This window comes from Balaenoptera musculus, chromosome 13 (genome assembly GCF_009873245.2).
Source record: "Balaenoptera musculus isolate JJ_BM4_2016_0621 chromosome 13, mBalMus1.pri.v3, whole genome shotgun sequence".
Lineage (NCBI taxonomy): Eukaryota > Metazoa > Chordata > Mammalia > Artiodactyla > Balaenopteridae > Balaenoptera > Balaenoptera musculus.
Window position 1 is genome coordinate 15,330,623 of NC_045797.1, and position 14,178 is coordinate 15,344,800.

Consider the following 14,178-nt stretch of genomic DNA (forward strand, 5'->3'; position numbering starts at 1 on the left):
GCAGTGGCCGAGTTTGGCTCACAGGCCATCCACCCCCGGTATATTCCTTCTAACAGAGTGCGAGCGTCAGAGGGACAGGAAGCTTCTCTGTTTTGTTCACTCTGGTTTCCTTGTGGCCAGAATAGTGCCTAGCCCCAAGTACACATTCAATTAATATATGTTGAGTAAACAAACAAATAGAACTAGTCTGGAGCGGGGAGCTATGCTCCTCTTCCACCTCCTCAGGTGACAATGGCATGACGTTCAAGAAGAATGATGCCAAGGTCATGAGCTCCATTTCCATTTGGTTAGGATCATACCATGAAAAGTGGTCCCACAACCATTGTGTGCCTGTCACCAGCAATAACAACCTCAGGCAAAAAAATGCCTTTGGTTATAACTGGGTCCAGGTAGGAGCCTGTTAAAACACAGACTGTTGGGCCCCACCCCCAGAAATTCTGATTTGGTAGGTCTAGGGTAGAGTCCAAGAATCTGCATTTCTAGCAAATTCCCAGGTGATGCTGATACTGCTGGTCCTGAACCACACTTTGAGAACCACTGGATGAGAGTACCCCAAAATGACAGTACTAGCATTTTTGTACTATTAAAAAAAAAAGAGAGAGAGAGAGTCACAGATTCCTTATGTTCCAGTGATCTGGCTGGAGGGGGACTGCAGGGAAAAAAAAAAAGAACCGTAAAACTGACTGCTCAGTGGAAATGTTGCTCCAATAAAATGAAGACAGAAAAACACTAGGTCTTTAATTTTTAACAGACTGTCTTCCAAACACTCTATTTTCACTTGCAAATCTAGCTGTAACTGGAAAACAATAAGCCAAATAGGTAAAAGAGAGAAGTCACCAGTGGGTGGCTAACCTTGATAGTGGGCTAAGTATTAACTCCACAGTCAGTTTCCTTAAATCTAATTTAAAGAACAATCATAACCACCTGTCTTTCTATTGCTAGATGCAAAGAGACTTTTGGAGATGGATACTAGAGATCTAATCTATACAATGAAATATATCTACAATAAATTACCAAGCCTAGGGGTCACTTTTTTCAAATGTAAAATTCACCGTCATCGAACTTGAAATGGACTAGTAACAATTTTTGCAAATTCTACATTTGTTAAGGCAGGGGACTTTAAAATAACCCCCAAACTCACATTAAAGTCACCCCGAAGCCATTACTTTATACCTCATCAATCTGAACAGCCCACAAAGGGATTAGAATTTATATACATTTGTAGCTGTTTATAAAGTAGGTTTCTATTGTGATGATTATATGCAGTTAAAGTAGGTTAAAAATAATTTTAAGGTGAAAAAGTAAGGTAAAACCTAGCTTCATAGGAGAGAAATTCTAGGAACAGAAATCTAGAATGCTAATGAATAGACCATTAAGTAGATGGCAATACTGCATCAACATGTACTTACAAAAAGAGACAGTACATGATCAAAAGATGAATCAGCAGACCCCCGATGTATGAGTCTAAAGTATGTCTCAGCTAAGACCAAGTATTCTTTATGAAAATTTAGCATCTGAATTGAAAAGTGTTAAGTGTGAAATATACCCTAGATTTTTATAGCATTGTAAAGAATAAAGAATGTAAAAATATCTCATAAACAATTTGTATATTGATTGCATGTTGAAATGCTATTTTGTATATATTGGGTTAAAAGCATTAAATTATTAAAATTAATTTCACTTCCTTAGTTTTGTTACTGTAGCTATCAGAGAATTTAAAATTACATGTGACTTGCAATTAGATTTCTGTTGGACAGTGTGATCATGCACCCCAATTCTGCAAGTAGATTTGCTATCTCTTCTTCCATTTGGGTGATTTCTAAGAAGCTTGCAGAAAATGATATGGAGCAATGAATGAGCATGAAGATACGTAGTATGTCTGACATGGAGTGAAGCTCCTTGATCCTGGCCTAATACAGGATCACCACGGGCCAGGTGCTCATCCACTGTAACCTGAGGTTCTAATCACCATTTTTCCCAAGGATAGGAAGATTGGTTCTACCTCTGTGACTACTATGTATATCCATATCTATAGCTATACAAACACGTGAACAGGTTACATTCATTTCAAATTGCAATTAACTGTGTCAGAATCCCTAGTAGTGTTAATAAGGATGAACATAAGATCTCTGATTATGAAAACTACCTGGTTCCCAACACCTAACCACCCCCCAGCTCCCAGCATGTACTTCATTCTTGCAGAGAAGGGACACATCTGTAACAGCTCCTTTATATAATCCCCGCCCATTTTACTTCAATGTTTTTAACTCCTGATTTAGAAAGTTTCTCATTTGCTTGCACTGCCAAACCTCTACAATCGCAGAGGACACCAAAGGAGAATGCTGGCTGAGGAAGAATAACAGAAGGAAGTAGGGTCTAGTTACTCACCCCAACAGTTGCTATATAACCATATGGACTTCACAAAAAAACTATACTGAATACAAAAAGCTTAATCTCTTGAGCTCTTTTCTAAGTATTCAATATCAAAAAGATACTTATATATGCAGATGTGTGTTGAGTCTTGCAGTCTAAGGATAATATTGTTAAAGAAATGTACTGCTGGACAGCATTAGAAGTGATTGTGAAGCTTGAATGAAAATAAGCTTAAAAAAAAAAAAAATGGAGGGGGGAGCAAATATTGCCAAAACATTAAAACACTTACATGACTTAACTATCCTGTCATAAAATATAAACTTCAAGGACTAATTCGAGCACACTGGAAAAGAGCCACAACCTATGCAACAGCATTTAATTCCCAAACATGTGTTTCTAACCCGCTGAATATCATCATCCTGCAGCAAGGGTCAACAACTTGTGGCAAGCTCTGGAGATGACTTCGAGTGGTACTTGAGTAGGTAGTCCATAAATATTTGCTGAATGAATGACTGAATGAACCAGAAAACTCATACAAAGTGCAATTAATATGCAGAACCCACAGCCAGTTAATCTGAAACCAGAGCCAGAAGGAGAACAAAACAGCACCTTGGAGTCCAGTCCCAGGCCATTCCCACAGGAGTCAGCTACCCTAAGTTATTTTCATTCTATGTACATAGTTTATTCATCCCCTTTTACTTTTATGGAAGTTCCAAGTTCTCCTTCCTACAATCTCTCTCCTTCTTAACCAGTTCCCCCAGATAAAAACAGGAATGCATTGTCCAGTCTCACCATTTTTTAGACAAGTATTAACATCTCTAACAATCACCGGCAAATGTTCACTGGGCCTCCAAAGGCCAGACACTATGCTAGGTGGTAGGGTACAAAGGTAAGTGTAACACTATACCTACCCCTCAGGTAGTTTGTGGGGCAGGCAGACAAGTAAACAATCGCAGCATAAAAAAATGCCTGGAGAATGAGGCAGGAGTGCCACTGGAGGAACTTAACTTTGCTGGGTGGGTGGGGAGGGTGACAGAGTCTTAAGGAACAAAAGAAACAAAAGTCAAAACCAAACATTATAGTTGAATATACCTGTCACTGTTCGAATGGTCAACTCATCAAGTTAGCACTCTAAAGTGGCGCTCTGAATGAAGATCCTCTGACTGTAGAAAAATTTGAAGTTCATGACAGTGGCACTGAGTACTACCAAGAGAAGGAACACACAGACACACACTTCAGCAGAACATAATGTGCAAACCTAATTAGTCATGACGTCAAGAGGCTTCACCCACTTATTGTCTGTCCCTCCAAGCTGAAGGTGACTTGACTGACCGACCCACTCCTGTGATTTCAGCTGGTTTTTTCTCACAGCAGTGATGGATTTGCAAGGATCCATCCATACTTTCTCCCTGATACCCCTTGTGGCTACTGGCAAAGTCTGCTGGACTGCTGGCTGGTACTGCGGCCCTGAAAAGATACACAGACCATGTACAGGAACTGGATAGACTCACACTCTGCTTGTCACTATTCAGAAAGACACAGCTAAAAACACGGATTAACAAACATGTGGGAGGGCAGTGAGAAAGGTAGCAGGGATGGCACCCTGGAAGGTGCCTAATCAGGCAATTCAGCTCTTGCTAGTTTCACAGGACAGTGAGTTTTTACCTCCTGGTATGCAGCTCTCAAGACATTTCATCGGCACAAGAGTTAGTTTTGTGTTTCTGACTCCCTGTGACTACAGATAATTTCCAAGCTTCAGGCCCACCCTAACTTTCCTCTGCCATCACCCTCCTGGCCTCGTGTCCTTACCATCCCCAAAACGTCCTCTCTTTTCACCCAAAATACTCACTTCCTTCCCATGGAACGTAGGTAATTTGTTCCCTCAGGAAGCTGTCTGCCTTATCCAATATCTCCAACATGAATCAGGACACAGATAATATATAAAAATTACCACATTTAAAAAATGCTCTGATCTGTATACCTCTTACAGACTCTTTCCTCAATTATAATAAATAGCTTAAGTGACTAAAAAAGTATACCATATCATTTTAAGGAAATGAACAACATCATGGCTCCTAGCACAATACTAAAATTAACATGAAATTAAACTTTTATTAACAAAGATTTTAATTATGAACAGCACTCCTTTTAAATTTTATGAGTATGATGGGTAGGAAATGTTTCCATATTCATGAATGTAGCCACACAGCAATATTTATAAAGAAATTAAAAACACACTATTTTTAGGATAACCCAACGATACCTTAATCTTCACTAAAAACAACTTTTGGAACCCCCAGTCTAAAAAAAACACCCAAACCTCAGCAAATATATATGGTAGATGTTATAAAGCTGATTTTTGAAAATTAAGTTATGACTCATAAGGGCATGGATTTCTTTTTTGAAATGTTGCAAGCGTAATATGAAGGAATTTGTTTGGTAGTTTCACATCAGAAGCTTCCTAATTTTCCACTGTGAAAAAGTTTTCAATCTTTAAGCAAGATTGCTGCTAATAAATTCTTAAAATTCTAAGACTAAAAGGAATTTCTTCCAAATTAAATTTCTAATTTAAAATAAGAGAGGAAAGTTATATTTCGTCATATTTTAACTTTAACACAAATGTCAATATATGGGGAAAATGGGCTTCAAAATCAACTTTATACAAAATCATGAAATCAAAGACCTCAGAAATTAAAATATTTATGTTCTATCCTTTACTGAAAGTCAAGGTAAATGTAATTCATGATTTATTGAAATTTAAAGTCAAGTAAGAACGTCATAATCTTTTAACAGATCATTTAAGTAAAGTAAGTTGTCCGACATGATGGCAAAGATCTTTTCAGTGGGAGTGAATCTACTTTGCCACAGGAAGGCAAAAGTCACCACATTAAAATCACATGCTAATTGCCAATCCTGGCTTTCCAGTCCCCAAATCCTGAAAACAAAATTATTGCAATTCACTACGGGATTGTCTGCATGTGCATTTTTAGCATCAGACAGCACTTTCAGAGAAGAGAAATCTACTAACAAAAGAGTTCTACAATTTCAAAAAAATGGTACAACTTTCAAAAACTAGAGTAATGGCCTACTTACTCTTGTATATTACATTTTGAAAATAAACAGTATCAGATGCTTCTGAGAATAACACAGTATCATCACTTGTCCATTTATTCACTATCATTTTTACATATGAAAATCGTAAAAAAACTAGGGGAAATATAAATCAGGTAGAGATAGGAACTCTATTTGAAATCTCGAACAATTTTATCCAAAATCGAGAGTAGCCCACAAAAAAGCTAAGGAGGCACTCAAGAAAAAGGAGTTAGAAATCACAATAGATTCCCTCTCTGAAATTGGGCAAAATTAGTAAGAAAAAAGTTGGTAATTATTTTGTCATCAATTTGTTTATCCCTTCCTTATGGTATGTCTACTGGGCAGTAGAAGCTGTGCACACATGCACCTTCCCCACCAAACTTAAGGTGAGAAGCTGTGTCTTGTTCATTCATCCCCACATTCTTCGTAACTAACCCAGGGCCTTACACATAGTAGCGAATGAAAAAAGGTTGAATGATTTAAGGTAATAAATGTATTCCTAACCCCAGGTAATCAATTAGGCTCCAACTCATGCAAGAACACTCATAATTTCATTTTAGCTAATAAGCACTGAGTAATTTGATGTGTTTTTAAAAACATCTGCAAAGCTATTATATAGTTTTTAAGCTCTGCATAGCACAGTTATACTTTAAATGTATTTAAAAGGAAAGTATGTAGTGAAACATTAAAAAAACATACTCTTACAAATGAAATAGAAAATGATTGGTTTCACTGTGTATAACATGGAACTAGATGGTGTTGGTATGTTGAACATAAAGTGACTAGGAACTGATGTTGTAAAGTGTTTGTTAACGTGACAAGAACGTTACAAAGAGAATTAAAAGGCCCTGGAATTCTGGATGGAAAAGTCACGCTGGGCAAGCAGGAGACAATGTAGAGTACCATCATCTCCACTCAGACAGCGTCTGGGAAGGTGGGTGGGGAGTCTGTTTCCCATGCCTCAGGAACAATGACTTCTATCCCAGTCAACACGGTACTGCTGGCAACAGGTACAGAACTGGTTCAGTCCATGGACTTGCTCCCCATTCCCCAAAGGAAACAACAGAACACCAAGCAGAGCGGGCCCTTTCCGGACTCCCAACAATTCCAGTTCTATCAACTCTCTAAAGCTCTACTCTAGAGTAAAAGTAGGCAAATTATAGCCCGCAGGCCAAAATGGGCCAAATTCGGCCACCTCCTGTGTTTGAACAGCCTGCACGCTAAGAACAGTTTTTACAGTTTTAAATAGTAAAACAAAGAATCATATGTCATGACACATGAAAATTAAAATGAAATTCAACAGCAGTTCCATAAAGAAAGTTTTCACTGGAACATGGTTGTGCTCATTCATTACATGCTGTCTGCTTTTATACTACAACGGCAGAGCAGACAGAGACCTTATAGCTTGCCAAGACTATGATACTTACTACCTGGTCCTTTACAGAAAAAAGCATGCTGGCCCCTGGGCTAGGACATTTTTCTGTGCTTCTAGTTGCATCTCATTTCTCAGAGGTAGTCCACTGCTTCACCAAGTACAGACTCTAAGCTTGACAGATGTCCGTCCTGGGGCTGTGTTGTCCAAAGTTACATGTTACATATAAAATAGTGCAACTCATTAGGATGGGCCCAAAGACAAAGTAACAAATTACATGCTTACAGAAAGCACTGAAAAGGAAGCACAATGCAAGCACAACAGTACAGGCAGCTCAGTTCATATCTTTTCGCAGACTACTACACCCAGTCCTGGGTCATACTACTGAAAGGAAAACAACAACTACAGAGAATTTGGAGGTGGACAGATGATTAAAAGAGCTCAAAAATCATACCACTAAAGAAATGGGATTACTTGGCCCAAAGAAGAAAGGGTAAGAAACAAACTATAATACCGAGGGTGTCAAACCCTACATTTGTTGATAGGCTAAATTTCTACTGATGAAAGTAACTGGCAGCCTAAACTAAAATTCCACAAAACATATATCTAATGAATTAAATGTGATTCTTAATGAGATTGCCATTCCTGCCTTAGGCCATAAACCAGACCCTTAAAAAGTAATCACTTGTCAAATATTGTACTATAAGTCTTCAACTGATATATTATAGGAATGCTCCTTTTTCAGAAACCTCTGGCATTATGTAAGTTACCAGAAAAGGTGTGCTATTCATGTGCTGAGGAGTTCAATGATATTCAAGTAACTAAAAGGTAAATGTAAGTTTCATGACCACATGCCTTGCCACAGGACCAAACATGGAAAACTGGGCTTAAATTACAGAATTTGTGTTACATTCAAGAATGTTCACGCTGTGGGATTTTAATTACTCTAAAAGATTACTGAGGGTAAAGGAATCTTCCCAGGACACCATTCAATCAGAATACTCAGTCTGGAACTACCTGGATATTTTCTTAAAGCAAGGAGAATAGGTCTCAAACACCCTTCTTCCATTGCTATGATTCTGTAACTTTAACTCTCCTAGTTCTTATGAGTAAGAGAGCCTGCAGCCATTGTTCACTTTCGTTTTGTCTTGAAGGTGGTCAATGTACACACGACTTCAGCCTAAGGTAAACTTTAATATCCCAAATTAAAATTTTATTATAACTTTAATTACAACTTCTTTTAAATTACAAGATAGGGAATGTATTGCCATTAAGTAGAAAAAAATGGGAAAATAGGCATAGCTTCTAAATATTTCTATGAGCCTATGTACCTTATTATTTCAAAATGTCCAACACTGGTACACAGTAAGTGAAGAAAATATAGCCTATTTCCCATTAGTTTTCTGACTTTAAAATACAGAACGCTTGGACACAATATTTTCTTTGAGTCGATCTCAAATTACATTATAATTAGTAATGCTCTGAATATAATTTTGAACAATCTGAGTTTTTCAATCTTTAAATTCTAAGGCCTGTATTTCCCTAAGAATACCCTTCTAACAGTGTGATGCACACACGAATGTGACTCACTAAACTTTCTCCACTCCTACATCACCTATACAGTATTTTAACATCCAGAGTACACAATATCTTCAAGCCACTTCTACAATCTTGCATTAACCTTACCAGGATAAACTTTTCGCCAAGTCTCGTAATACTTTTTATTTAAAGACCTGTGGTAGTGAAACAAAGAAAACACAACCCCCCTCCCCCTTTTCTAAACCATATGGCAGCAAATTGAAGTTAACTTATTTTTTACCAGATCAACGCGTATACCTCGGCTCTAAACAATTTTCTCTTTGTGCCCTGGGGCCGGGCTAGAGCTGTCTGCTGATTTGCAACTGTACCCCCATCATGTTTTTAAATCGCAAAACAAAGTCCAGAACGCTCCCTGACCACTAACAGACCTCACCACGGTCATTTACCAAAACCTGGTTTAGGGAGACATGCACGCCGGGCGAGGGGCCCACGGCCGGCCGGGAGCCAGTCCCCCTCCGACCGGGTGACCGAGCAGGGAGTTTGCTCGCCCGGCCGGGACGGATCCGCCCCGGGAACTTGGTTACCCGAGCTCAGGGCCGCGCCGAGGCCTAGCCGCGAGGCCGGGGCGGGCTCCAGGCGGCGGGGGCTTCCCGTTCCCCGGCCGCAGAGCCTTCCCGCCCGCCCCGCAGTCGCCCGCAGGCAGGGGCACTCGCTGTCGTCTCCCGGCGACTGGACGCGCCCGCTGGGTCCCGGGCCGGTTCCTCGGTCTCCTGCCGCCGTCTGCGGCCCCGCTCGGCGGCCGCGCCGGGCCCTTCCGGGACGGCGGGAGCGCTAGGCCGCGCCGGGGCCCCGCGGCTCCGGGGCCAGGCGGGCGGGCCGCGGCGTCCGGTATCAGTCCCGAGGGCCCGGCTCCCGCCGGTAACGGGCCCCGCCGCCTCCCCTCCCCCTCCCCCGCCCCATGACAGTGCAAACCCTCCGGCCTGCCCGGCCGCCCCGCCTCCGGCACCAGGCCCAGTTCAGGGCCGCGGCGGTGTCGGCGGCAGCGGCGGCGGCTGCGCCGCGGCTCTCCGTCCTCGCTCGCTCTCGGGCCCGGAGGCTCGGGCCCGGCTCGGGATCGGCTCAAGTCTCCGCCGCTTCCCGGCCGCCCTCCGCGGCGCCCGGCCCGGGCGGGGTAGGCCAAGGCCCTGGCGGTGGGGGTGGGGGCTCCTCTCACCTTCATGTCGGGACATCCTAGTTCAGACGGTGGCGGCACGGCCCCTCCCGGGCTCCGGCTGCAGTGTCCCCCGCGGGGTCCCGGCGCTGCCCGCGCCGGCCTGCCGACTCCCACTCGACTCCCGGGCTCGGCCGCGGGGGCGGGGTGGGCAGCGGAGCGCTCCCGCGGCGGCGGCGGCTGCGGCGGGGAGGCGGCGTGGGGCGGGAATGGGGCCGGGCCTGGCCGGGGATGAGCTCCTCCAGGAGGCGGGTCCGACGCCGCGGCTCCGCCGGCGCCCGCCGTGACTCGGTCACTCTCGGGCCCGCCGGCTCCGGGCTGCGGCGCCGCGCTCCGCAAATCCCGCTCCTCCCCTCCCCAGGCCCACCCCCCGCCCCTCTCCCCCGGCTCCCGGCCGCCGCCTCCTCCTCCTCCTCTTCCTCCTCCTCCGCCTCCTTCCGCCGCCCGCACGTCGGCCCCGCCTCTCGCAGCCCGCGCCGGGCCCAGCAGCCCGGAGCCCCACGGCTGGAGGGCGCGGCGGGGGCGGCGGGGCGGTGCGGCGGCGGCTCGGGTCACGGCGTCTGCTCGCGCTCGTCGGCAGGCCGCGGTCGGGCGCCCGAGCCCGGCCTCGCCGCCGCCGCCGCGCAGCGCGTAGGGAGGAAGAGGAAATGCCCGGCCGCCGGCGCCAGCCGCTCGCCGGTATGACCGGCCCGCGCGGCTCGAGGGGCGCTCGGCCGCCCCCAGCCCCGCCTGGGGCCTATCCGGGCCCGGGCCGTAGGCGCCCCGCCGCTGGGCCGGGCCAACCGCGACGGCGGGTGCTTCCCGGCAGCGAGCTGCGACCCCGGAAGGCTCCCCCCTTTCGGGCGCATGGCTGCCGGGCCGACCTCGGGCAGCGCCCTGCGGCCCCCGACCCAGACGGGAGGCTGCGCACCGGCTGGGGACATGTGTTTGTATTTCTTTTTAAGCCAGCGGCCCCGAAGGGAAAGGCGGCTGGCCTCCGGGAGTCGTCCGGTGTTGCCCGGCAGGGTGACTCGCGGTCGGGAGGGCGTGGACGCGAGAGGCCAGCCGGGAGGCGGCTGGTCTTGGCTGCTGTGCTCCAAGGCCGGCTCCTCGGGAACCACCTACTTCGAAGACTCCGCTCCCGCCAGCCCGGGTGTTCGGCAGCACCCGCGCAAAGTTTGTTCCAGCACCTTGGCTCACCCTGGATACTCTTCTCTGAAAACTGTTGGGGTGTGTTTGTATGTGTGTGTGTTTCCTTTTTTTCCTGTCCGTGAACTACTTTTCTGTTTTTATCTATCTTTTACATTTTTACCCTCTTCCTTGTCAACTTTGTTTTCAGGCCTTAATTAGTTCATCAAATATTTATACAGCCCCTTACCACGTGTCGGTTGGTAGCGTGGTTTGGTGGAAAGAGATCGCACTTTGGAGTCAAGACATCTGCCGTGGATTCTGGTTCTGATACCCTCTATGTAACCTTGGGCATTTACCCTTTTATATTTGAATTTTTTTTTCTCCATAAACTAGAAGTGTGTGCCTAGGCTAAGTCTACTGAAATTGGATTCTAAAATACTGCTTGCTTTGGGATTACTCTTTTTCCTTTCCACCATTACTAGCTGTGTGACCTGGAGCAAATGACTTAGCCTCCTTGTGCCTTGACTTTCCCATCTTTAAAATGAGTGCGATTACACATGATGCTAATAACAATAATAATAACAACAGGTATTTGGAGGATTAAGAGCTAAAGTGTATATAAAATATCCAGCACGGGACACAGTAAAAACACAGTTTGTTACCATATTTCATTAAATCTGATTTCAAGACACTTCTCGATTTGAAAGGTATTTTAAAAAGCTCATCTTAAAGTCAATTAGGTCACTCAGCTCTACCCAGGGGCTGTATTTAGTAGTAACTAATGATGAACTAGTTACCAGTCAAACTAAGGTTTAAACAAACTGGGGTTTAAATGAGGACTTTGTCACCAGAAATACTTCCAGTGCATGTATGGAGCTTTTGCCTAAATTCAGTCCAGCACAGCTGTTGAAGAAAGAGGATCGTCTAGGCCATAAGGGGGCTTGGTGGGATAGAGAAAATAGGGCTTCCAACAAGGCTAACTAATATCTACTGAATGCTTGCCCTGTGCCAGTGTCTTTCTAAGCATGGTACAGTATTGTGTCTGTGATCCCCGGTACCAAACTCTTAGGACCCTCAATTTCTTGGGCTGTAAAAGTGAAGACAACACCCCATAGTCTTGTGATGAGTAAATGATGTCTGTAAATAATAAGTTATAGAGGTTAAGGCATTATCAATAATATAGTCAGATAAAATGCTGGAGCAGATAGGAGAGCTGACAAATACTGCCGAACTCCAGGAAGGAATAAGAGTTAGTTTCTTTTGGTTTGGGGAAATGTTAGCTAATCCTGTTATGGAGAGCATACAGATGACTGTCTAAACCTGAAGGGAATATCAGATCTTTGACAGTTACGTTATTGTTTTCAATCAGGCAAAAGTAAGAAAATGAAGAAGCTAACTTAAAAAATGTATTTTTTCCTATTTGAATAAGAGTAAGCAGGAATATTATGTTTATTCAGGGTTTTCATGACTAGATGAAACATTTCCTCAATTCAACTAGAGATCAGGCCCTTCAATTAAAACAACCTGCTTGCTGTCCTGCGTATAGGAGACTGCATTTCCCAAAAAAGGATTAATGTAAACGCTCACACCAAATTGTTCATCAAATGATTTTTGGAAAAAAAAAAAAAAAAAAAAAAAAAATGATTTTTGGTCTTGGGACTTCCCTCGTGGTCCAGTGGTTAAGAATCCGCCTTCCAAGGCAGAGGACTCGGGTTCGATCCCTCGTCAGAGAACTAAGATCCCACATGCCGCAGGTCAACTAAGCCCGCGTCGCAACTACTGAGCCTGCGCTGCAACAAAAAGATCCCGCGTGCCGCGACTAAGACCCAGTGCAGCCAAATAAATAAATGTTAAAAAAAAAGATTTTTGTTCTCCAGAAATGCTTCTTCCAGGCCTTTCCTTTGCCTGCTCTTCCTTGAGTTCTTCTGTGTCCTTGCCTTGCCAACCCAAATCCATAGGATGGCCCAATCATGTAGCTTAAAACAAGCTAATGCTCATAAACATTGGTGAAATCAGAATAAGGTCTGTAGTCTTGTTAATTGCACTAATGTCAGTTTCCTGGTTTGATATTTTTCTATAGTTTTGTAACATATTACCATGGGGGGCAGGGGGGAGCGTACATGGCCCCTCTCTGCAACTTCTTGTGAGTGTATAATTATAAAGTAAAAACTTAGGGAGTTCCCTGGTGGCCTAGTGGTTAGGATTCCAGGCTTTCACTGCTGTGGCCCAGGTTCAATCCCTGGTTGGGGAACTGAGAGCACGCAAGCTGCTCGCGCGGCCAAAAGAAGAAAAAGAAAAAAAAAGAAAAACTGTAGGAACAGAAATCAGATTAATAGTTACCTGCAGCTGAGAGGGTGGGGGGATGGGGATTGACTACAGAGAACTTACTGAGGTGATGAGAATACTGTCTTGATTGTGTTGTGTTTACCGTATACCTTTGTCACAACTTATAGATCTGTGAACCTAAAAGATTACATTTTACTTCTGTGTAAATTGTACCTCACTAAACCTAACTTTAAAAAAGAAAAGCAAGCTCTTATCACCCCAGCCTCCTGTGATCTACAGGGTGAAGTTTAACTTCTCATATAAGGCCCAACATTCTTTTCCAGCATAAGGACTTTTCCTGCCTCTGCCAGTGTGCCCTGTGCTATCTTGTACTATACTGATTCCTGCCTCTGGGCCTTTGCACGTGTGCTTTCCTCTGCTTAAAGGGAGGACAAGAAATTCAAGCCTAAATTCAAATTCCTTGTACTCTGTTAAGCCTTCCTTGCCCCTCAGGCACACCAGTAAGTTCCTCCCCTGTGCTCACTTATGCTGTGCATAATTTTTAATTAGTTTTCATCTTGTTTCTTAGCTAAACTCCTCCAAGACAGACAATCACATGATTCCTTTCTGTCTCTGGGATCCAGTAGTGTGGTTTAAAGCTGGAAGAAAACTTAAAGTGTTGTCCAGGGTCCTCAAGACCCTTTCAGAGGGTCAGTGAGTTGCTTGGGTTTTCTTATATAGTTGAAACAGCACATCTCAATAGATAGAAGGCAGAAGCAGCTAAGAGAATCCAGCTGTCTTCAGTTAAGCCAAACATTAGAGGTACTATGTGCAAGGATGTAAAACAATGTCACACTTCCAAATATTTTTTATTTTGAAAAATTACTTTTCTTAAAAATATTTGTGTTTCTAGGAAATGGGTTATGTTAAAAGATTTTCTAGGAAATGGGTTATGTTAAGATTTTAATTTTAATTAAAAATCAATAGGGGACTTCCCTGGTGGCACAGTAGTTAAGAATCCGTCTGCCAATGCAGGAGAAACGGGTTCGATCCCTGGTCTGGGAAGATCCCACATGCTGCAGAGCAACTAAGCCCGTGCGCCACAACTACTGAGCCTGCGCTCTAGAGCCTGCAAGCCACAACTACTGAGCCCACGTGCCACAGTTACTGAAGCCTGCACGCCTAGAGCCTGTGCTCCACAAGAGAAGCCACCGCA

General features: G+C 44.2%; 2 protein-coding genes across 2 annotated transcripts in view; one reads left to right on the plus strand and one right to left on the minus strand.

Annotated features, from left to right (window-relative positions):
* KCMF1 (potassium channel modulatory factor 1) overlaps positions 1–9,953 on the minus strand; it is a 77,929-nt gene extending 67,976 nt beyond the window's left edge. The window contains exon 1 of the mRNA XM_036872745.1: positions 9,591–9,953. Within this exon, the coding sequence (XP_036728640.1) occupies positions 9,591–9,606 (16 nt within the window). The 5' untranslated portion in view covers positions 9,607–9,953. The remainder of the gene's footprint in view (positions 1–9,590) is intronic.
* Positions 9,954–10,049: 96 nt separating this feature from the next.
* LOC118905658 (translation initiation factor IF-2-like) lies at positions 10,050–12,300 on the plus strand. Its single transcript, XM_036872357.1, has 2 exons — positions 10,050–10,796; positions 10,906–12,300. Exons 1-2 carry the CDS (start codon positions 10,235–10,237, stop codon positions 10,914–10,916), a joined length of 573 nt encoding a protein of 190 aa, XP_036728252.1. The 5' UTR covers positions 10,050–10,234; the 3' UTR covers positions 10,917–12,300.
* Positions 12,301–14,178: the final 1,878 nt, after the last annotated feature.